General features: G+C 43.9%; 1 protein-coding gene, 1 long non-coding RNA gene and 1 pseudogene across 3 annotated transcripts; 1 reads left to right on the top strand and 2 right to left on the bottom strand.

Annotated features, from left to right (window-relative positions):
- The first annotated feature begins 531 nt into the window (after nucleotides 1-531).
- Nucleotides 532-8476, top strand: LOC127328405 (uncharacterized). 2 transcript variants are annotated; one of them, XR_011750866.1, is made up of 4 exons: nucleotides 532-670; nucleotides 8071-8169; nucleotides 8279-8338; nucleotides 8419-8476. It is a non-coding gene; the product is annotated as an uncharacterized lncRNA (long non-coding RNA). The 2 variants fall into 2 exon arrangements; XR_011750867.1 differs by having other exon boundaries at nucleotides 8068-8169.
- A 1963-nt stretch (nucleotides 8477-10439) lies between these two features.
- LOC127329903 (dirigent protein 5) lies at nucleotides 10440-11280 on the bottom strand. Its single transcript, XM_051356312.2, has one exon. It carries the CDS (start codon nucleotides 11237-11239, stop codon nucleotides 10649-10651), a length of 591 nt encoding a protein of 196 aa, XP_051212272.1. The 5' UTR covers nucleotides 11240-11280; the 3' UTR covers nucleotides 10440-10648.
- Nucleotides 11281-12825: 1545 nt separating this feature from the next.
- Nucleotides 12826-13707, bottom strand: LOC127329902 (dirigent protein 6-like; annotated as a pseudogene).
- Nucleotides 13708-22973: the final 9266 nt, after the last annotated feature.

The raw sequence follows: 22973 nt of genomic DNA, 5'->3' as shown, positions 1-22973 counted from the left end.
GGGAGAACTTAACACTAGATGAAGCCACCTAGGAGGACGCCAAGTTCATACAGGCTACCTTTCCGTCATTCAAGCCCTGAAGCCTTGTCTGCAGGGGAGAGTATTGTCAGGATCCTCCAACGGCTGGGATAGACGAAGACCAGTAGAGAAGCATCGGACGGTTGAGGTCGCGTTTAGACCAAGTCAAAGTTGCTATCTGTAATCTCTGTTAATCATTAAGTAACACTTAATTGTACTAAACAATGCTTGGGCGCCTTTCCTTACCGTATAAAAGGAGGTGCGTGGGTGGCTGGGAGGCCAAGCAATGAAAAACCTAAAATTTTCCCTTATCAGTTTTCCTTTTCAATATTATTTTTCCTAGCTATCCTGTATATCTGGGCCAAGCGGAGCCCTTCTTCCTCCCCTTCTCATCGGTGCATCTGTTCAGGCAATCGGATCCTGACAGCTTTCTAGCACCCGCCCGCAAGGCCCTGCACCGGCTCGCGCCCATAGTCCCTACTCTCCCACAGTCCCGCCCCGCCCGCACGCCATAGTCCCGCCCCGCCCGCAACCCACGGCCCCGCGCCCCTGCTCATCCTAGGCCGACGGCAGCTCGTCGGTTGGCACTTCAGCAATCGGCAGGCACACGCCCGGGACTTTCCGACCACACGAACAGTGGCACGCCAGCATTGTGAGTATTTCAGTTTAGATTTTCTTCCCATTTTATGATTGATTCCCCAGTCCAGAAATCTAGATTCTAGAATAGAGGATGATCCTTGATTATTTGATGCAAGTAAAGAATACTGCCATCATTTCTCGCTTCCAAAAAGAAAATCATAGAGTTAAACTATACTTTTCCTCTTGTTCTCACAAGTAAAATAATGGGGTTGTTGCCGATACTAAGAATAATCTGTATTAAGGTGTCGTTATTGTGATGTCTTATATTGTAGTTTTTTAGAAAATGTAAATCCACATATCGAAGTTGAACTTCCTGGCTCTGCAGCTGAGGCTGAGAGCATCACTGCAGCAATCAATTTGCGGTCTCTTGAAAGGCATTTTTTTCGTCTGATTTTATTTCGATAAATTACAAATTTTACGTCAATTCTCATTACCGTTGGCCGTAATGTCTATACTATTGTAGTTGAATCTTTTTGGCAACTCCGCATACCCAAACCAGAGATCCTGCCTCCACCAAATTGCTATTTTATCTTAAACGTGAATGTATTAACTGTAATGTACACTAGATAGTTCGTGCGCACCTTGGGGATAACTTAATCCGTCATAATTTTATCCGCTACTGTTGGTAGATGGTTATAGAATGAATTATATACATCTTGTAAAATACCATCTTAAAATGCTCTGTTTGCACTGAACTTCGTTATTACAATATTTGGTGTTGATGTGTTGGATAATTAGGCACAATTTGCATGATTAATTCCAGAATATAAAACATGATGGCAGCAACTAGCAACATGTGAAACTCAAAACATGAGTAGCAGCAGCGCAAACGGTAAAGCATCCATCGCTAAACAGATCGAGATATGTCGCACGTACCGATCTAGTGGAGGTGGCGGTGGAGGTGTAGCAGATGATGTCGCGGCAGTAACGTTGTTGATGACAACGTTGTTGACGACGGGGATGACGGGTCGAAGTAGACGGCGTTGAAGACGACGGTAGGCAGCACCGCCCGACTTGGACGGAAGGCGACCCGTGATGAAGAGATTGAGCAGTCGCGCAGAGCGCTTCCCAAAAACCTAATTCGCCCTCTCCCGTACAGGATCGCAAGGACGAGTGGTTCCGGAGACCTGCTCTCCCGTTCACCGATGCACGTCGGCGAGCGGGATGGAGTAGGCTACGATGGCGGCGCAAGCAGAGAGAGGTGGAAACCCTAACTCGTGTATTAGATATATTTCTGCGGTAGCCGGGCAGGAGATTATATAGGCTCGGGAAACCCTAGGCAACGTGGGCCACACCCACGTCGCACGAACGTTTCGAGTCGGTTACAGATAGCCCACGATCCGGGAGCGACCCGAACCGACTAACTGCGACGCGTCCGTCTAGGACTCTGTTCGTTTTCCTGAGCTGCAAAAAGTAAGGAAAGTCTCGGCTCGAGGCTCAATCCACTCACCACTCACCACGAGCGCGGCGCGCGCGTCGTGACGTGACGTGACGTGTCGTGTCGAGACGAGCGAGCGAGGAGGAGGAGGAGCGCGCGCGTGTAGCACTCCTATTCTCACTCACTTACTAGTGGTGGAACAACCCACCTTATAAGGTGGTCTAACTTCCTCCCAACTTTCCATGTGGGACTAAACTTCCCACCTCTTGCCACTCCCTAGTGAGTGCCACCAACTTGGGCTCAAACTCACAAGGCTACCACTATGTGGGCTTTGAGATTTATAGGAAAAACTGAAATCTAATTTGGGCCACTAAAAATGAGCCCAATATTTCAACAATCCCCCACCAGATCTCAAATCCCCATTTAGAGATTTACGAATACTCACTGCTTGTTTATATACCAGTGTTTCAGCGGAGACTGTTAAGTTGAACTTCCGCCTAGAACCTTAAGCTACATCCATTCACACTTGAACAATGGACTAAGCCTTGAATTGCAAGTTTTGCGTGAACATGGTTTCACTCAAAGTCATGACCAGTACATGGCTGCCAGTAGCCTACCCCGCAGGTGAAGCATATGCGTCATACTTCGTGGTCTCTTCATGAGTTTTACTAGAGATCACCCAAATCTCATAGATTGCGACGTTTAACAATCAGACTCATATAGGTGTGTTATTTCAAGAATGCTTTGTAGGACAGCATCTTTCCTAATATAGCCAACATAAACACATTAAGGCTTGTTGCCAACCTGCCTTACAACAATTGAGAGTTGTGCATCTTCACATAGAGAGGGTTACATAATACTCTCCTCAATTAAACCACTAGTTTGTTCTTCCCAGGTCCTAATTCACGGGATCTCCGATCACAAAGGTTGGGTTACCACTATGGTGTAACATCAACGGGTCTCAAACCCATCTCCCTCGATGCACTTTCTATCACATTACGTGATAGTCCCTTTGTAAAGGGATCTGCCAGGTTTTTGTCTGTTTGAATATATGTAACAGTTATTACTCCGGAGTTTCGCAATTTCCTGACAGACTTCAAACGTCTCTTGACGTGTCTTGATGACTTCACGTTATCCTTAGAATTGTTCACTTTGACAATTACAGTTTGATTGTCATAATTCAAAAGGATTGCCGGAACAGGTTTTTCAACCACAGGCAAGTCCATCAAGAGCTCACGCAACCATTCTGATTCAACAGTGGTTGTGTCTATAGCAGTAAGTTCTGCTTCCATAGTTGACCTCGTCAATATGGTTTGCTTGCAAGATCTCCATGATACTGCGCCACCTCCAAAGGTAAATACATACCCACTTGTGACATACAGATCAGCTACATCTGAGATCCAATTCGAATCACTATATCCTTCAAGCACAGCTGGGTGCCCTGAATAGTGAATCCCATAACTCATTGTACCACATAGGTAGCGCATGACCCTATCAAGTGCATGCCAATGATCAGTACCGGGTTTGACATGAACCTACTCAACTTGCTAACAGCAAAAGAGATGTCGGGTCTAGTCGCGCTCGCTAAGTACATGAGTGAGCCAACGATCTGAGAATATCTCAATTGATCTATGGCAATCCTCCGGTTCTTGCGTAGTGCCACACTGGGATCATAAGGTGTTGGAGAAGACTTGCTATCAATATAGCCGAACCGGCTCAAAATCTTCTCAACATAATGGGATTGCGTTAGAGTAATCACACTCTCGTTCTTAATCAGCTTGATGTTCAGAATCACATCAGCTTCTCCCAGATCTTTCATATCAAAACTCTTTGACAAGAAAGACTTGACCTCGTATATTACTCTCATGTTTGTACCAAAGATCAGAATATCATCCACATACAAACATAGTATAACACCTTCGCCCCCACCATAGCGATAGTAAACACACTTGTCAGCCTCATTGACCACACAGCCTACAAGTTAAAGTTCTGTCAAACTTCTCATGCCATTGCTTAGGTGCTTGTTTCGTGCCATATAAAGATTTCAGCAACTTGCACACCTTTCTTTCTTCACCTTTTACTACAAACCCATCAGGCTGATCCATATAGATTTCCTCTTCCAACTCTCCATTAAGGAAAGCTGTCTTTACGTCCATTTGATGAACGATAAGACCATAGGAGGCAGCCATGGATAGTAGTACTCGAATGGTGGTAAGTCTAGCGACAGGTGAATAGGTGTCGAAGTAATCTTCGCCTTCTCTCTGTGTGTAGCCTTTCGCTACAAGCCGCGCCTTGTACTTTTCAATAGTACCATCAGGTCTTAGCTTCTTCTTGAACACCCATTTGCAGCCCACAGGCTTGCATCCATGGGGTCGTTCTGATAGCTCCCAAGTTCCATTAGAAAGGATTGAGTCCATCTCGTTATGGACAGCTTCTTTCCACCATCTCGCATCCTGGAGATGCATATGCCTCGCAATGGACGTGGGAGTATCATCCACAAGGTACACAATGAAATCATCACCAAAGGATTTTTCAATCCTTCGTCTCTTGCTCCGTTTAGGAGCTTCATTGTCATACTTCTCACTAAAATTCTCATGTGAATGTTCAAGATAATCATTAGATGTACCGGACTCGTGAATTATCTCAGTAGAAATTCTAGCAATGCTATGCATATCTTTCATAGGAAACATATTCTCAAAAAATGTTGCATCACGAGATTCCATAATAGTATCAACATGCATATCAGGTACCTCGGATTGAACTACTAAAAATCTATATCCTACACTCCGAGGAGCATAACCTAGAAAGATACAATCCACTGTCTTTGGTCCAAGTTTCCGCTTCTTAGTAATTGGAATATTGACTTTCGCCAAACATCCCCATGTGCGCAAATACGAAAGTGATGGTTTTCTCCCAGCCCACTCCTCGTAAGGGGTTTTATCTTTATTCTTGTTAGGAACTCTATTCAGGACATGACATGAAGTCAACAAAGCCTCCCCCCACCATGCCTTTGATAAACCAGCAGTGGCTAACATGGAATTCACCAAGTCAGTCAGCGTGCGGTATTTCCTCTCGGCAACCCCATTTGATTGGGGTGAATAGGAAGGCGTCCTCTCATGAATAATGCCATGTTCCTCACAGAATTCATCAAAGATTTTAGGAAAATATTCGCCACCACGATCCGACCTAAGACGCTTGATCTTTCTCTCTAGTTGATTTTCAACTTCAGCCTTATAAATTTTAAAGTAGTCTAAAGCTTCATCTTTAGTTCGCAACAAATAAACATAGCATAATCTAGTCGCATCATCAATCAATGTCATGAAATATCTCTTTCCACCTTTTGTCAACACACCATTCATCTCGCATAGATCAGAATGTATGAGTTCTAGAGGTGCCAAGTTTCTCTCCTCGGCCACCTTGTGAGGCTTCCGAGGTTGCTTTGATTGCACACAACTATGGCACTTAGAACCTTTGGCAATGGTGAAATTCGGAATTAAACTTAAACTGGATAGCCGAGACATTAAACCAAAATTAATGTAACATAAACGAGAATGCCAAACACTGGTATCATCACTAACATTGCCACATATATGGTTCACAGACTTATTACTGAAATCAGAAAGCGAAAAGCGAAACAAGCCTCCGCACTCATAGCCTTTACCAATAAATTGTCCAAACTTGGAAACAACTACTTTATTCGACTCTAAAATAACCTTAAACCCATCTCTGCATAGAAGGGAGCCGCTAACGAGATTCTTGTTCATAGTAGGGACATGCTGCACGTTCCTCAGCTGCACGATCTTCCCTGAAGTGAACTTCAGATCTACCGTGCCAACACCACGAACAGAAGCATGTGACCCATTCCCCATCAAGACGGAAGAATCCCGGGCGACCTGGTAAGAAGTGAACATGGATATGTCAGCACACACATGAACATTAGCACCTGTATCAATCCACCAACATGGAGATTGAAATACCGAAAGAACAGTAAAGAGATTACCGTACCCATCAGCATTGCTAGCGGTCACCGTGTTGACTTGCCTCGCCTTTTTCTTGCGGTCTGCCCTCTCTGGACAGTCCTTAGAAAAGTGGCCAGTCTCTCCATAGGTAAAGCAGCTCAGATCTGCTTTGTTTATCATCATCTTCTTCTTGAAGGTTGTAGTCTTCATAGGCTTATTGAAGGAGGGCTTGTTATTCCCTTTGTTCTTGCTGTAGGGTTTCTTCTGCACCATGTTGGCGCTAGACTGACCCTCTCCTTTCTCAGTATTATCCTTAGCCCGAGCTTTCTCCTCAACATCAAGAGATGCTATCAGATTTTCAACTGATATCTCCTGTCTCTTGTGTTTGAGAGTTGTGGCAAAGTTCCTCCATGAAGGGGGCAACTTAGCGATGATGCATCCAGCCACAAACTTGTCAGGTAAGGTACACTTAAGGAGTTCAAGCTCTTTCGCAATGCACTGTATCTCATGAGCTTGTTCGACTACAGAACGGTTGTTAACCATCCTGATGTCATGGAAGCTCTCCATGATGTACAGTTCATCGTCACATCGGTTGCACCGAACTTAGCATTCAGTGCATCCCAGAGCTGTTTACCATCTGTTAAGTGCATGTACACATCACACAGACGATCAGCAAGAATACTTAGAACGCATCCGACGAAGAGAGTATTGTTTTCCTTGAACTTGTTCTGATCTTGGTCAGATATAGTTCCTTCAGGTAAACCCTTAGCAACATCGAACACTTTCAGATGAGTAAGCCAGAGCATGGCCTTATACTGCCACCTCTTAAAGTGCACACCGGTAAACTTATCCGGCCTCAGTGCATCGGAAAAACCAGCCATTGTTAACTCAGGAAATTGCCTACAATTAGGTTTTTGGATTGTTGGATAATTAGGCACAATTTGCATGATTAATTCCAGAATATAAAACATGATGGCAGCAACTAGCAACATGTGAAACTCAAACATACTAGATGCATTAATCAACATGAGTAGCAGCAGCGTAAACGGTAAAGCATCCATCGCTAAACAGATCGAGATATGTCGCACGTACCGATCTGGTGGAGGTGGCGGTGGAGGTGTAGCAGATGATGTCGCGGCAGTAACGTTGTTGATGACAACGTTGTTGACGACGGGGACGACGGGTCGAAGTAGACGGCGTTGAAGACGACGGTAGGCAGCACCGCCCGACTTGGACGGAAGGCGACCCGTGATGAAGAGCTTGAGCAGTCGCGCAGAGCGCTTCCCAAAAACCTAATTCGCCCTCTCCCGTACAGGATCGCAAGGACGAGTGGTTCCGGAGACCTGCTCTCCCGTTCACCGATACACGTCGGCGAGCGGGATGGAGTAGGCTACGATGGCGGCGCAAGCAGAGAGAGGTGGAAACCCTAACTCGTGTATTAGATATATTTCTGCGGTAGCCGGGCAGGAGATTATATAGGCTCGGGAAACCCTAGGCAACGTGGCCTCGGGAAACCCTAGGCAACGTGGGCCACACCCACGTCGCACGAACGTTTCGAGTCGGTTACAGATAGCCCACGATCCGGGAGCGACCCGAACCGACTAACTGCGACGCGGCTCGAGGCTCAATCCACTCACCACTAGCGCGGCGCGCGCGCGTGTCGTGTCGTGTCGTGTCGTGTCGAGACGAGCGAGCGAGGAGGAGGAGGAGCGCGCGCGTGTAGCACTCCTATTCTCACTCACTTACTAGTGGTGGAACAACCCACCTTATAAGGTGGTCTAACTTCCTCCCAACTTTCCATGTGGGACTAAACTTCCCAACTCTTGCCACTCCCTAGTGAGCTGCCACCAACTTGGGCTCAAACTCACAAGGCTGCCACTATGTGGACTTTGAGATTTATAGGAAAAACTGAAATCTAATTTGGGCCACTAAAAATGAGCCCAATATTTCAACATGATGTATGTCTCGTGGTGGAAGAGAAATTATTATTGTCCCATGTTTGAAGTTCTTCATATTATCCCTTTGTTGCTGTGGGTAGAAATAATTGTTTGATTGCGTTGCTGCTTCATTTAGTAGGTCTTCTCCTCAGTTGGTAGCACCCAGTTTGGTGCCAATGGGCAAGAAGAAGAACAAACCTGAGGGGCCAATCAAGTCTCTCAAAGATGCTGAACAAGCGTACACTTTTTGCCCTGTTGTGTTGTTTGTTACCTTTGTAGCTACGCGCCTTATTTGTTTTCAAACATATTTTTGGTTCACTGGCCGCTTGGTATTTCACCCTAAACAGAGTTACTTCAGACAACTTTGGAGGAGATACTCTGGATGAACTGCTGTCTAAGCTTATTAGGTTAGTAGGTAACCACAGTTACTCTCAACATTTCTTTCTGTTGCTTGATTCTAGTATTCAAAAGTTACACTATTCTCTAGGAGCGTGGAGGTTGCAAAAGCTTTAAGGGGAGGATTGCCAGAAAAGGTATGGATGAAGGTATTGCCATCCTTGCTTCGTTTCACCATGTTTCTACTTGTTTTCTGCTGATATAGTAGTGCTGTTATCATGAGCATATTCAAATATTCTGATGTTCGTTTGTATTTCTGATTTTTGCCCTTGTAGCAACAATTTTGTGTCAGGGTCAATGATGTGACAAGGGTCCTTGAGAGAATGCCTGCTGCTGTTGCTTCACATTGTGGCTGTTCTAGTGAAGGATCGACCCACAAAGTTTTGTGGAGAGCACCTTTGGTGCCACTTCAGGTTACTTTTGTTTCTTAACTTCCTATAGCTGTGCCTTACAGACAACTTTTTTATGGGTTTTGGAGTTCCATTTTGTACATATGTTAGGTTGAAGAAAATGAATCCTTATTTGCACGTCTGCATTAGATTATGCGGATGCCGTGGATGTATTGCCTCTAATATTGAAAAATGTGTTTGGTCTACCTGCAGCATCTCTAGATGTTACTTTTTACATAACTAATACAAGAATGCTTTGCTCTATCTGGTCAATTCTTCTTGAACGGCTAAATCTCTCTACTCATGGTTTCATATGGCTTCGAGAAACCTTAGTATCAAATAGTGCACTAAATATCAAATCAGCTGAAAGTGTAAACACTGTCTTGTATGAGCACTAATTTTCTGTAAGCTGCGCAAACAACAGTTAATTTAACTTCTGAATGTCACGTCAACAAATTATTGACTCAATTAGGGATTGTTTACCGTCAGGTTAAGTGAACGGCAAAAACAGAGGTGGGATAGCGTGTACTAGTGAACTAGAGACATAATTAGCATTTCTAATGATTATGAAGAAAATCTGAATTATTGACACCATTCTCTAAGCAGGGTGATATCAAATGTTATACCTATATGGAGAAAACTGAAACTGACAACTGTTTCTCATCTTATTTCATGGTACCGTGGTACTGTAGGTTGTCCTTATAGCTGCTGATTGCAATCCCAAATGGCTAACAAAACACATACCGACCTTGGCAAGCACAAGGCAAGTTCCTGTATTGTGCCTCAAGGACAACAAAGGAAGCTCACTGAGGTTAGGTCAAGTGGCGAATGTTAAAACAGCGCTAGCCATCGGAATGCTTCCTTTGTTTTCTTGTTGATTGAAATGCCGTATACTTCCTCTTGAAATCACTCAAGAAATCTCTGTTCCAACCCATATTAGGCCAGGGACAACATAATTAACAAGACCATTGATGAAGTGCTAAAGGGTAGTAAGACGGTCGCTGATGAACAGAAAATTAGCGCCCCCATTCGCACTCCCAGCCCCAGTCCAGTAACATGATGGGATAGATCTGAACCTGTGTGTCCTCATCATTCCAAGACCATCTCGAAGGGAGAGGTTTTCCCTGGAGATCAAGTGTATTGCTGAACTGTAGCATATCAGTCTAAACTGCTTTATTCTGGGTGACATCTGCATCTCAGTCAGTTTGGTGTAGGAGATGATGATATGCCTAGAACTTCTTCTGTAATGCCAGCAGTCTGCCGCACCGGCGCAGGGGTTGAGGCCTCTGACTCTGAATCAGAGTTGTTCGTGTGCATCACAAAAGCAGCTCTATTTGTTTGCTGCTCTGTGGGTAATTCGTGTTCAAGTTGGTTATTCCCATTCAAGGAAGGAATCATTTGTATGCCAAAGGAGCTATAACATAATGTCTCTGCAAAGTTGTTCGCTCAAGTACTGCAAGTGATTGACCTCCGGTTGTGTATTGATAGCTCCTTGTTGACTGTTTTTTTTTGTTCTCGACGATGGGTCTGTCAGCGAATCAACTGTTCGGCGATCTCGTTTTACGCAGGGTTATTGATTGTTCGGCAATCAGTTTTATGAAGGGTGATTGACCATGTTGTCTCCAAACAATATTTAAAACCTTTATTTAAGGTTAGTATAGCCTGTGAAGTATGAGCTTGCCAGTTAAGTATCTGGCGGACCAGGGAGGAGCTAAGCATGAGATACTGCAGAACATGTCTTTATAAAAATAGAAATAAACACACAGTACAAGTCAAACTGTTATGGCGTATACATCAATGACACACAATACATAGTCCCATGCATGCAATGCAACTCCCCACACCATGCTCAACATTAAAACAAACATCAGCAACATATCACTCTCCTTATTGGCACACGTTCGCACACATTCGATAACTTTCTTACCGGCATCAGACATAGCACTCATAGAGCTTGATGTCCATCTTGAGGCGGAAGTAGGCTGTTCCCTCGTTTGCGTCGAGCTGGAGGGTGGCGATGCCCCGTGTCATGAAGAAGTCGCCGGTGCCGCCGACCACGGAGATGTCCCGCGTTTTCTGGCTCATTATGTCGGCGCCCATGAGGTTGATTATGCCCCTATGCGTCGTGGAGTTGAACACGAGGGACAAGCCGAACCATGCGTTGAATGACTCTTTCTTGTCGTAGAAGTAGAACCCCTGCCCTCGCGCCGCCGGCACCTCCTTCCCAACGGGTAGCGCGTTTCTTTCTGTCACGGGATCGTCGAACACCACCAGCTCGCCGAAGAAGGTACTCTTGCTCAGCGCCGTCGGTTTGGTCGCCTCCGCGGATGTCGCGTTTGCCGTGTTGTTGACGACGTCGTAGAGGATGTCGTGCAAGTAGAGCGTCATCTTTGTGCACGGCTCGTCGGAGCTGCTTGACACGATCCTTTTCCTGCCATGGGCGGCGGCGCTAGCCAAGCCGAGAAGAAACAGCACGACCACTACGCTCAGAGACAGCTTGGAAGATGCTGCGAGGCCTTGCATTGTGGGTTGTGATGAAGTAACTCTTAGCTAAGTTGGCAGCTCGATCGTGCTATTGTGGTGTTCAAAGCTCGACCTGGCATGCTATATATAGACAAGAGAGTTTCCATAATAGGCCTAATTTGTTGCTTCACTAGAACGGAATTGAAGCAATGCAATGATCATATATGTGCATGGTTGGTACGGCGCAAAAGCATGAATATCACTACACTCAGTAAGCGGTAGCTAGATACTGTAGTTCTACAGTGTGCACTATACCCGTTAGCTGGATACCGTATCCCTGAAGGGGTGCATACCAAAACAGCACGCAACCACGTGGTACAGAACCTGCAAACCATATCCCGGCTTATGCAAGCATAAGACTTTACTACTCAAGCTTCTTTATATCCCTTAGGCTTTGCCAAACACTGTATGGGATTTTAGAGAATCTCAGATCCTTTGGAAAAACCGTTTGCAATGTAAATGAATCGCATACCCTTAGAAAAAAGAACCCTTTGGAGAAACAATTTCACACGGTTTTGTAAAAAAAGGTGTGCAATATAGAAATGATCACACATGATTTTAACAACATAATCGTTTGTGATGCACCACTAAAAATATTTTCGTCATATTTGATCCATTTTTGTCCACAAAGATGCTTTGTACCATATTGCGTTACCATACGAAGTATAGAGAATAAAAGAGTGATTTACCCTTTTTTGACGTGGGAAAGCGATGCATATGGCTTTTATTTAAACTTTATTCAATAAGGATCTGTCAAGATCATACATTAGAAAACCTGTAAGCTACCACTCAACACCTAGAAACCCGCCAATAGGTGAAGTAACATGCCGTCAGGCCTCTGCCCTAAAAACAGAAACAGCCGCTCCACCAATTAAACACAGGAGGCATCCCTGAGTCACCCATGGCTAAAACAGAAGCTCACAACCGGTTTAGCGGATCCTTCACGAGCGCCTTATACCCTCGCTTTGGGCTCTAATCTCTCCGAGGGGCAGCGGGATGCCATGGCTTCTGGATGCACACGGCTTCTGATGGTCGCTCAGGATATCTTGTGCCAGCCTGGTTGGCGACATACTAGAAGGCTATGTTGATATGTAGTCATAGTATGTGTTATTTTCGATGGTTGATTTTTGTATCAATCCTCGGTGATGCGTGAGTTGTAAACGATACTATTTTGAACCTTATTCTAATAAATGGCCGCGGGCATCGTCATGATGCAGAAGCCTGGAGATAGCGAGTTAGGATCCAACTGGCCGGTCTCCCCTCACCTGATGGCATGTATATGTCAAGAGCTTGTATGAAATTCAACATTCATTACATATATCAGAGACAAAAGGTAATTGCAATCTACTTGTATGAAATTCAACGTCGTACGCTTAGTAAGCGTGTCTGTTTGAAAGGAGTGCTTGTTGTTCTGTATGTTCAAACAATTTGTCTTCTCCTCGGACCGATCGAGGAAAAAGGGGGTTCAAGAAGAATCATCGTTGACCTTTCAAGCGATTCTTAAAACCTGCAAGGTCACTAGTGTAGCCTATGAAGCATATGAGCAAGCCATTTGTCAGCTGGCTGGCGGAGTAGAGAGCATGGAGTGGAGTACAGGTATTTATAAACAGAATGAACACACCGTACAGGTCAAACTCTTATACATCAATGGTACACAATTCATAGTCACATGACTGTCCACATCACGCTCAACATTGAAAAAAAACACCAGCAACATATCACTCTCGTTATTGACACACGAGTTCGCACATGCGCATGAGCGTGCGTGCATATGATCTACTACCTTTCTTACACATAGCACTCGTAGAGCTTGATGTCCATCTGCAGCCGGAAGTAGTACAAGCCCTCCAAGGCGTCGGTGCGAAGCGTGGCTATGCCACGCGCCATGAAGAAGTCACCGGTGCCGCCGACGACGGAGATGTCCCGCGTTTTCTCGCCCATGAGGTCGGCGCCCATGAGGTTGATCGTCCCCTTGTGCGCCGTGGAGTTGAACACGAGGGAGAAGGCGAACCACGCGTTGAACGACTCTTTCTTGTCGTAGAAGTAGAACCCCTGCGCGCGCGCCGCCGGCACCTCCTTCCCAACGGGTAGCACGTTCCTTTCCGTCACGGGATCGTCGAACACCACCAGCATGCCAAGGTAAGGTAGGTGCTGTTGCTCAGCGCCGTCGGGCTCGTCGCCGCCGCCGACGTCGCATTGGCCGTGTTGTTGCCGCCGTCGTAGAGGATGTCGTGGAAGTAGAGCGTCATCTTTTTGCATGGCTCGTCGGGGCTGCTGGAGAGGAGCCGCCTGCGGCCGTCCGCGGCGCCCGCCAAGCCCAGCAGGAACACCACGACCACGACGGTCAGAGACAGCTTGGAAGATGCCGCGAGGCCTTGCATTGTTGTGAGGCAACTATTGCTGTGCTCAAAGCTTACAATTTAAGTTGGCCGTAGCCTGTAGCCCTGTAGGGGACTGCTAAAAGTGGGCAGCTCGTGCTGTTGTGGTGTTGAGAGCTCGATCGACTTGCATGCCATATATAGTGGTGCATGGAAATAATGTAGGCGTGTGCAAATCTCTCGTGTACCCCACTGCCTTCTTTTAGAGCTGATCCGTTTGTTGTGGGTAGCTCCTACATAACAAAATATGCACGAAAGCTTCATTAATTAGAGCAAAGAATGTCTATAAAGGGTAACTCTCGTTGCTTCACCAAAACGGAAACAGTGATCAAGCTGGTGCATGGTTGGTACGACTACAGCAACATGGGTATAGCTACATACCTACATACTGTAGTTCTGCAGTGTGCACTATACCCGTTAGCTGGATACCGTAGAGTGCATACCAAAACAGGACGCGACCACGTGGCACCTAACCGGCTAACCATATCCCGGCTTAGAACATCTCTAGCAGATACGGCATATCGGCCTGCAAACGCGGCGGCAGGCCGATATACGGGTTTCGGTGTTTTTTTGGGCCAGATCATAGACCCCGCATCGGTGGTCTGGCCCGGATAATGGATCCATGCCGCAACCCAAATCGCCAAAACGACCGCATAAATAGCTGTCGGCAAGGCGGATGGGGGCCAAACCCCGTTCGCTCCTCCGCCTCTCCGCCTCCCGCCGACGAGCAATCCGTCCCGCTCCGACGACAAATCAGCGCGCGCCGGCGACAAATCCAGGTAGCATGGTATCCGGCGGAGGTCGGGGAGGACGCGGGGGAGGGAGGGTGGGCGGCGGTGGCTCCGCCGGTGAGCACAAGCTCACTGCCGCGGAGATCGAGCGGCAGCGGCGGACCTCCGACACTGCCCCCATCCGCGGCTCCTACTGGTGGCTGCACCAGTGGCTCAGGCCGCCGCGCGCCTTCACGCGGCGCGAGTCGCAGTACCATCGCGACCTCGAGGCGTCGAGGTCGCGGGATCCACCGCCGCGCCGCTCCAGCTCCCACGACATTGAGGCATCGAGGTCCAGCGCGCCGCACCGCGCGACCTCCAGCGCCCCGGCCTCGCGCCGTCTCGCCTTCTCCGAGGGATCGAGCTCGAGCGGGCCGCCCCCACCGCCGCGGTTCGACCCCACCGACTACGCGGTGGACGAGGACATCGCCGCAATCGCGGCGAGGCTGGAGATGGAGGCGTCCGCGCTCAAGCCGGGTATAGCTACATACCTACATACTGTAGTTCTGCAGTTTGCACGACAAAGTCTTGCTTTCCCGTAGTGACAACAACATGGGTATAGCTGCATACCTACATTTTTTCGAAATGGGGATGCCACCCCGGCTTCTGCATCATGATGATGCACACGGTCATTTATTAAAAATCAAGTTCAGTATTGTTTTACAAATCAAGCATCGCCAAGAATTGATACAAAAATCAACCAGCGAAAAGCACAAACTACTCTGAGTACACATCAAAGTAGTTTCCTAGAGCTAGCCTGGCACCAAATATCCTAAGTGACCATCTAGAGCCGTGTGCATCCAGAAACCATGGCATCCTGCTGTCCCACCGGCGACAGGAGAGCCCAAAGCTGAACCCAATGTGACACCATATGGATAACCTGCAAGAAATGAAAAGATTGTTTTTTGTTAAATATAATATCATTTCTGACCCTCCATATCGACCAGCATAAAGCAGAAACCCCAAGCCGGATAAAAGCCTTAGATTGTCTATCTACTTCATTCAACCAATTACCAAACATATTAGTAGCATTGGTTGGAGATGGAAGATCATATGTGAAATTAACCGTGCGCCAAAGAAGCTTAGCTAAAAGGAACTCAAAAAATAGGTGTTGAATAGTTTCCTCTTCTCCACAAAAGATACATTTTGTACACTCATTCCAGTGTAGTTTGGTTAGATTATCTTTAGTCAACAGAACCTTATTACTCAAAAAGCACATAAATATCTTTACCTTGAGGAGAATTTTAACCTTCCATAAATACTTTCTCAAAAAAGGGGTATGGTCACTCATAAGATCCTCATACATTGACTTGACCGAAAACAAGCCATTAGGCGTGAGATTCCAGAAAAAACGATCATTTTCTTCATTCAAGTTTACCATCATGAGTTTGCGACACAACTGTAACCAAGAAGTCCATTTGTTACCATTCAACATCGGTTGGAAACTAATGTTCAGAGGGGTTTGAGCTAACACATGAGCTACTGTTACATTTTTGTGATGCACAATATTATACAAAGACGGATATTGCTGAGCTAAAGACACTTTTACTAACCATGTATCTTCCCAGAAACGAGTACCCGTCCCATTACCCACTTTAAAATAACCTCTAGAAAGAAAATCTTCTTTAACCCCCATCAATCCCTTCCAGAAGGGAGAGTCTGTGGGCTTAACCTGCACCTCAGATAAGGTCTTCTGTCTTAAGTATTTGGCTTGTAGCAATTCTTGCCAGACCCGTCATCATTCAGAAGTTTAAAAAGCCATTTGCTCAATAAACATCTGTTCTTGATTTCGAGAACCTCAAAACCTAAGCCCCCTTGATCTTTAGGCCGACATACAATATTCCATTTCGTGATTCTATATATCTTTTTCTGTTCATCAGACTGCCAAAAGAACCTAGATCTATAGAAATCCAAACGTTTCCTTACCCCAACAGGTATTTGTAGGAAGGACAACATAAACATCGGTAAGCTAGTTAATACTGAATTGATAAGGACTAGCATATCACCATAGGATAGTAATTTCCCTTTCCAGCATTCCAACTTGCTCTCAAATTGGATTTCCACAAAATAGCAATCAGAATTCCTGAGCTTTCTATAGTGAATAGGAATACCCAAATATCTAAAGGGGAATAAACCAGCGTCACATCCAAAGATCTGTCTGTACTGGACCTCCTCATCCTTAGCCTTTTCAAAACAAAAAATCTCACTTTTATGAAAATTAATTTTAAGTCCCGAGAGCTCTTCAAAAAGACATAAAATTAATTTCATATTAACCGCTTTTTGTAAATCATGTTCTAAAAAAGGGATCGTGTCATCATCATATATAGAGATGCCACCCTCAACAAGATGAGGGATAAGCCCTCCTACCTGACCATCCTCTTTTGCTCGTTCAATTAAGATGGCAAGCATATCCACTACAATATTAAAAAGCATTGGAGACAGAGGATCCCCTTGTCGCAACCTTTTTCTGGTCTAAAAATAATGACCAATGTCATCATTAACCTTGACACCCACACTCCCTCCTTGAACAAACTGCTGAACTAGTCTACTCCACTCCGGAGCAAAACCCTTCATTCTCAACGTTTTTTGCAAAAATGGTCATTTCACTTTATCATAAGCCTTTTCGAAATCAATTTTAAACAAAACCCCATCCAATTTAGTACGGTGTAACTCATGAATTGTTTCATGAAGAATGACCACCACTTCCAAAATATTTCTACCCGGCATAAAAGCTGATTGTGTTGGTTTTATAATTCTTGGATCAATCCCTGTTATTCGATTAGTACCAGCCTTAGTAAATATTTTAAAACATACATTTAACAAACAAATAGGTCTATTGTGTTGTATTTGGACCGTATATTCTTTCTTGGGTAGTAATGTGAGTACGCCAAAATTAAGTTTGTAAAGAGGCAAATCCCCTTTACTAAACTGAGTGAACAGCACCATCAAGTCCTTCTTTATTACTTCCCAATTTTTTATAAAACTCCGCCGGAAAACCATCCGGTCCAGGAGCTTTATAAAGTTCCATCTGTGAGATTGCCTCATGCACCTCCTCTTCCGAAAAAGGATCAGTTAAAATCTCGTTTTCAGCCGATGAAATTTGCGGGATATCTTGCACCACATCCTTTAGTAGAGAAATATTACTTGGTGCCGGTGCCCCAAACAATTTTTTTATAGAATTTAGTAATATAGACCTTCAAATTATCTTCCCCAATAATAGTTCCTTCTTGTTGCTCTAACTGAAAGATTTTCTTTTTTTGGTGTTTACCATTTGCTATCAAGTGAAAGTATCTCATATTATTTCCTCCATCTTGAATATGTTTAACTTTCGCTCGTTGAGCCTATTTCGACTCCTCTTCCCTTCTTAATTTATTTAAACTTTCATTTGCTTTCTTAAGCTCTTCCCTTTCATTCAAATTCAAAGGAATTGTTTCCGCTTTCAAGTCGAAATGATCAATGATAGATAACAATTTTTATTTTTATTTTTCATATTTTCCACTTTGATTCTTCGCCCAACCTTTAAGAAATATTCTAATATGCCTTATCTTATTCAACCAAACCTCCATAGGATTTGCTCCCTGTAAAACTGAATTTCACTCCTTTACTATCGTATCTAAAAAACCTTCTTGTCTCAACCAATGTAACTCAAAGGAGAATTTCGACTTCTTTCCCATATGTGCTTTTATTCCCGAATCAATAAGTATTGGGGTGTGATCTGAATCCGCTCTTGTCAATGCTCTTACAGTGACAAGTGGAATTTTTCGTTCCCAAGATATGGATGCTAGAACTCTATCTAGCTTCTCATATGTAGGTTCATTACGCCGACTTGCCCACGAAATTGTCTCCCCGATAACGCAATTTCACGTAGATTTAAATGCTCGATGATTGCATTAAAAACAAAAGGCCAACGCGTTCTGAAGTTATTGATACGTCCAATTTGCATCACTATTTTATATCATAATTTGCTGTTATTCATTGATATATTTCATATTGGGACACAATACTTATGTTATTTCATCTATTTTGCATGTTTCATCATTATTGGAGGATCAAGCACCGGAGCCAGGATTCTGTTGGAAAAAGCACCGTCAGAACGCAATATTTCGGAAGATCAACTGTGGAAGGAAATTATACCAAAAATCCTATTTTTCAAGATGACGAAGGAAGCCAGAAGGAGGAGCCAGGTGGACCCAGGGTGGGCCCACACCATAGGGCGGCGCGGCCCATGGCCTGGCCGCGCCACCATGTGGTGTGGGGGCCCCACAGCCCCTTTCGCCTCCTTTTCTTCGCGAAACCCTTCGTCCCGAAAACCTAAGCCACAGGGGGTACCTCGCGAAGAGTTACAGCCGCCTCTGCGGGGCGGAGAACACCAGAGAGAAAAGAGCTCTCCGGCGGGCAGGAATCCGCCGGGGAAATTCCCTCCGGGAGGGGGAAATCGACGCCATCGTCACCGTCATCGAGCTGGACATCATCTCCATCACCATCATCATCATCTCCACCATCATCACCGCCGTCTCCACCGCTGGACACCGTCACCGCCGTAGCAATTTGGGTTTGATCTTGATTGTTTGATAGGGGAAACTCTCCCGGTATCGATCTCTACTTGTTGTTGATGCTATTGAGTGAAACCATTGAACCAAGTTTATGTTCAGATTGTTATTCATCATCATATCACCTCTGATCATGTTCCATATGATGTCTCGTGAGTAGTTCGTTTAGTTCTTGAGGACATGGGTGAAGTCTAAATGTTAGTAGTGAACTATGGTTGGGTAATATTCAATGGTATGATATTTAAGTTGTGGTGTTATTCTTCTAGTGGTGTCATGTGAACGTCGACTACATGACACTTCACCATTTATGGGCCTAGGGGAATGCATCTTGTATTCGTTTGCCAATTGCGGGGTTGCCGGAGTGACAGAAACCTAAACCCCCGTTGGTATATCGATGCAGGAGGGATCGCAGGATCTCAGAGTTTAAGGCTGTGGTTAGATTTATCTTAATTACTTTCTTGTAGTTGCGGATGCTTGCAAGGGGTATAATCACAAGTATGTATTAGTCCTAGGAAGGGCGGTACATTAGCATAGGTTCACCCACACAACACTTATCATAACAATGAAGATTATTTAGCCGTATGTAGCGAAAGCACTAGACTAAAATCCCGTGTGTCCTCGAGAACGCTTGGTCATTATAAGTAAACAAACCGGCTTGTCCTTTGTGCTAAAAATGATTGGGCCACTCGCTGCAACTGTTACTCTCGCACTTTACTTACTCGTACTTTATTCAACTGTTACATCAAAACCCCCTGAATACTTGTCTGTGAGCATTTACAGTGAATCCTTCATCGAAACTGCTTGTCAACACCTTCTGCTCCTCGTTGGGATCGACATTCTTACTTATCGAAAATACTACGATACACCCCTATACTTGTGGGTCATCAAGACTATTTTCTGGCGCCGTTGCCGGGGAGTGAAGCGCTATTGGTAAGTGGAATTGGTAAGGAAAACCTTTACTGTTTGTGCTGATTTTATTTCTGCCTGCTGCTATAAGTCATTATGGAGAGATCTTCTCTTCAATTTCTATTTGGGAAATCTACTACTACTGCAACGGTAGTGGATGAGGCGCCAGGTGAGGAAGTGATACCATATAAAATACCTATGTAAATTATTGAACGTGTTATGGATAACCGCTATGAAGGGGATGGAACTGTCCACCCTGGAGATCATTTATTGTTCTTACATGAATTATGCGGTTTATTCAAGTGTGCAGGTATTGCTATGGATGAAGTGAGGAAGAAACTATTCTCTTTATCGCTGTCTGGTAAAGCGGCGCATTGGTACAAATTACTGGATAATGGGGATTCTCTTGAATGGAATGATATTGTGCCCCGGTTTTATTCTAAGTTCTATCCTCCAAGTGAAATTCACAAGGATCGGAATCGCATATATAATTTTTGGCCTCATGATGGAGAGAGTATTGCCCAAGCTTGGGGGAGATTGAAGTCTTTAATGCTCAAATGCCCCATTCATGAGCTTCCTGGTAATGTTATTATTGATAATTTCTATGCAAGACTTTCTTTTCAAGACAAGACCTTGCTGGATACTTCTTGTTCGATCATTTACACGCAACAAAGAAGAGTTTAAAAGGGACCTTCTTGATCGGATCCAAGAAAATACTGAAGGTTGGGAGAACGACAAGGATAGAGAATCAGGTATAATTTATGATTATAAATGCATTGAAGCTTTTATGGATACTGATAAATTTCGTAATATGAGTGCTACATATGGTCTTGATTCTCAAGTTGCTGTAAATCTTTATAAAGCTTTTGCCTCTCATTATGAATTGCCAAAGAAGAATTTTGATAAGTATCATGAACCATATAAAGATAAAATTGATTCATCTATTAATAAATGCGTTGTAGTTGAAACTGCTGATCATGTTATTCCTGAAGCTTATATTGAAAAAACTCCTTTCCCCGCTAAAATGAAGGAGTACTCTGTTATAAATAGTGCGGTTCATAAAAGTGAAAAGAAACCTGTAGAACCTGAAGAACAAATAAAAGTTGAACCTGCTGTTGCAATAGTTAAAGATCTTGTGACTGAAAATGTGGAGGATGGTCATATTATTTTCGGTGAAGATGCTTCTAATATTGTTTCACATCCTAATAAACCCAAACAAGCTAGTGTTCCTATGCTATCTGTTAGAATTGGTGATCATTGCTATTATGGATTATGTGATATTGGTGCAAGTGTTAGTGCTATTCCTTATGAGCTTTACACGGAGATTATGCACGAGATTGATTCTTGTGAACTTGAAGATATTGATGTGGTCATTCAGCTGGCAAATAGAGAAACTATTTCTCCAATTGGTATTGTTCGAGATGTGGAAGTTTTATGCGGTAAGATTAAATATCCTGCTGACTTTTTGGTACTTGGTTCTCATTGCTAGTGATGATTGTCCTATTATTTTCGGTAGACCTTTTCTAAATACTTGTGGAGCTATTATAGATTGCAAGAAAGAGAAAATTTTGACTAAATTTGCTGGTGAATCTTATGAGTTTAACTTCTCTAAATTTACCAAAACTCCTTATAAAGCTGATTTGCCTAGTGATGATTTTAAAATGGAACAGTGTGCATCTATTGTTCTTGTTCCTAATAATCCTTTGCAGCAACATTTGGAGGATAGCGAGAGTGAAGTTTTTAGGAAAGAAAGAGATGAGCTTGAGGAAATTTTTCTTCGCCAACCTATTCTCAAGCATGATTTACCGGTGGAAGATTTGGGTACAACACCGCCACCAAAGGAAGATCCTGTTTTTGATTTAAAGCCTTTGCCTGATAATCTTAAATATGCTCATATTGATGATAAGAAAATATATCCTGTTATTATTAGTTCTAAGCTTTCAGAGATTGAGGAAGAAAGGTTATTGGAAATATTGAAGAAGCACCGAGGAGCTATTGGCTACACTCTTGATGATTTGAAAGGGATTTCTCCTTCTATTTGCCAACATGCTATTAATATGGAAGATGATGCAAAGCCTGTTGTTGAACATCAGCGTCGTCTAATTCCGAAGATGAAGGAAGTGGTAAGGAATGAGGTATTAAGACTTCTTGAAGCTGGTATTATATATCCTATTGCTGATAGTAGATGGGTTAGTCCTGTGCATTGCGTTCCCAAGAAAGGAGGAATGACCGTTGTGCCTAATGATAATGATGAGCTCATCCCTCAAAGAGTATTTGTAGGGTATAGAATGTGCATTGATTTTCGAAAAGTTAATAAAGTTACTAAGAAAGATCATTACCCTTTACCATTTATTGATCAAATGCTAGAAAGATTGTCTAAAAATACTCATTTTTGTTTTCTTGATGGTTATTCTGGGTTTTCACAAATTGCTGTTAAAGCTAAAGATCAAGAGAAAACTACTTTCACTTGTCCCTATGGAACTTATGCTTATAGACGCATGCCTTTTGGTTTATGTAATGCTCCTGCTACTTTTCAAAGATGCATGTCTACTATTTTTCATGGTTTTTGCGAGAGTATTGTAGAGGTATTCATGGATGATTTTTCCGTCTATGGGAATTCTTTTGATAGTTGCTTGCGAAACCTTGATAAAGTTTTGCAGAGATGTGAAGAAACTAACCTTGTTCTTAATTGGGAGAAATGCCACTTTATGGTCAATGAAGGAATTGTATTGGGACATAAAATTTCTGAGAGAGGTATTGAAGTTGATAGAGCTAAAGTTGAAGCAATTGAGAAGATGCCCTATCCTAGGGATGTTAAAGGTATTCGTAGTGTTCTTGGTCATGCTGGGTTTTATAGGAGGTTTATTAAAGATTTCTCCAAGATTTCAAAACCTCTTACTAATCTTCTTCAAAAAGATGTACCATTTGTTTTTGATGATGATTGTAAGGAAGCTTTTGAAACTCTAAAGAAAGCTCTAACAACTGCTCCTATAGTTGAACCTCCTGATTGGAACTTACCCTTTGAGATTATGTGTGATGCTAGTGATTTTGCTGTAGGCGCTGTTCTTGGACAGCGAGTAGATAAAAAACTGAATGTTATTCATTATGCTAGTAAAACTCTTGATGCTGC

The sequence above is a fragment of the Lolium perenne genome, chromosome 2 (assembly GCF_019359855.2).
Source record: "Lolium perenne isolate Kyuss_39 chromosome 2, Kyuss_2.0, whole genome shotgun sequence".
Lineage (NCBI taxonomy): Eukaryota > Viridiplantae > Streptophyta > Magnoliopsida > Poales > Poaceae > Lolium > Lolium perenne.
The sequence above is the reverse complement of the archived record's forward strand: the minus strand, read 5'-3'. Positions and strand labels throughout refer to the sequence as shown.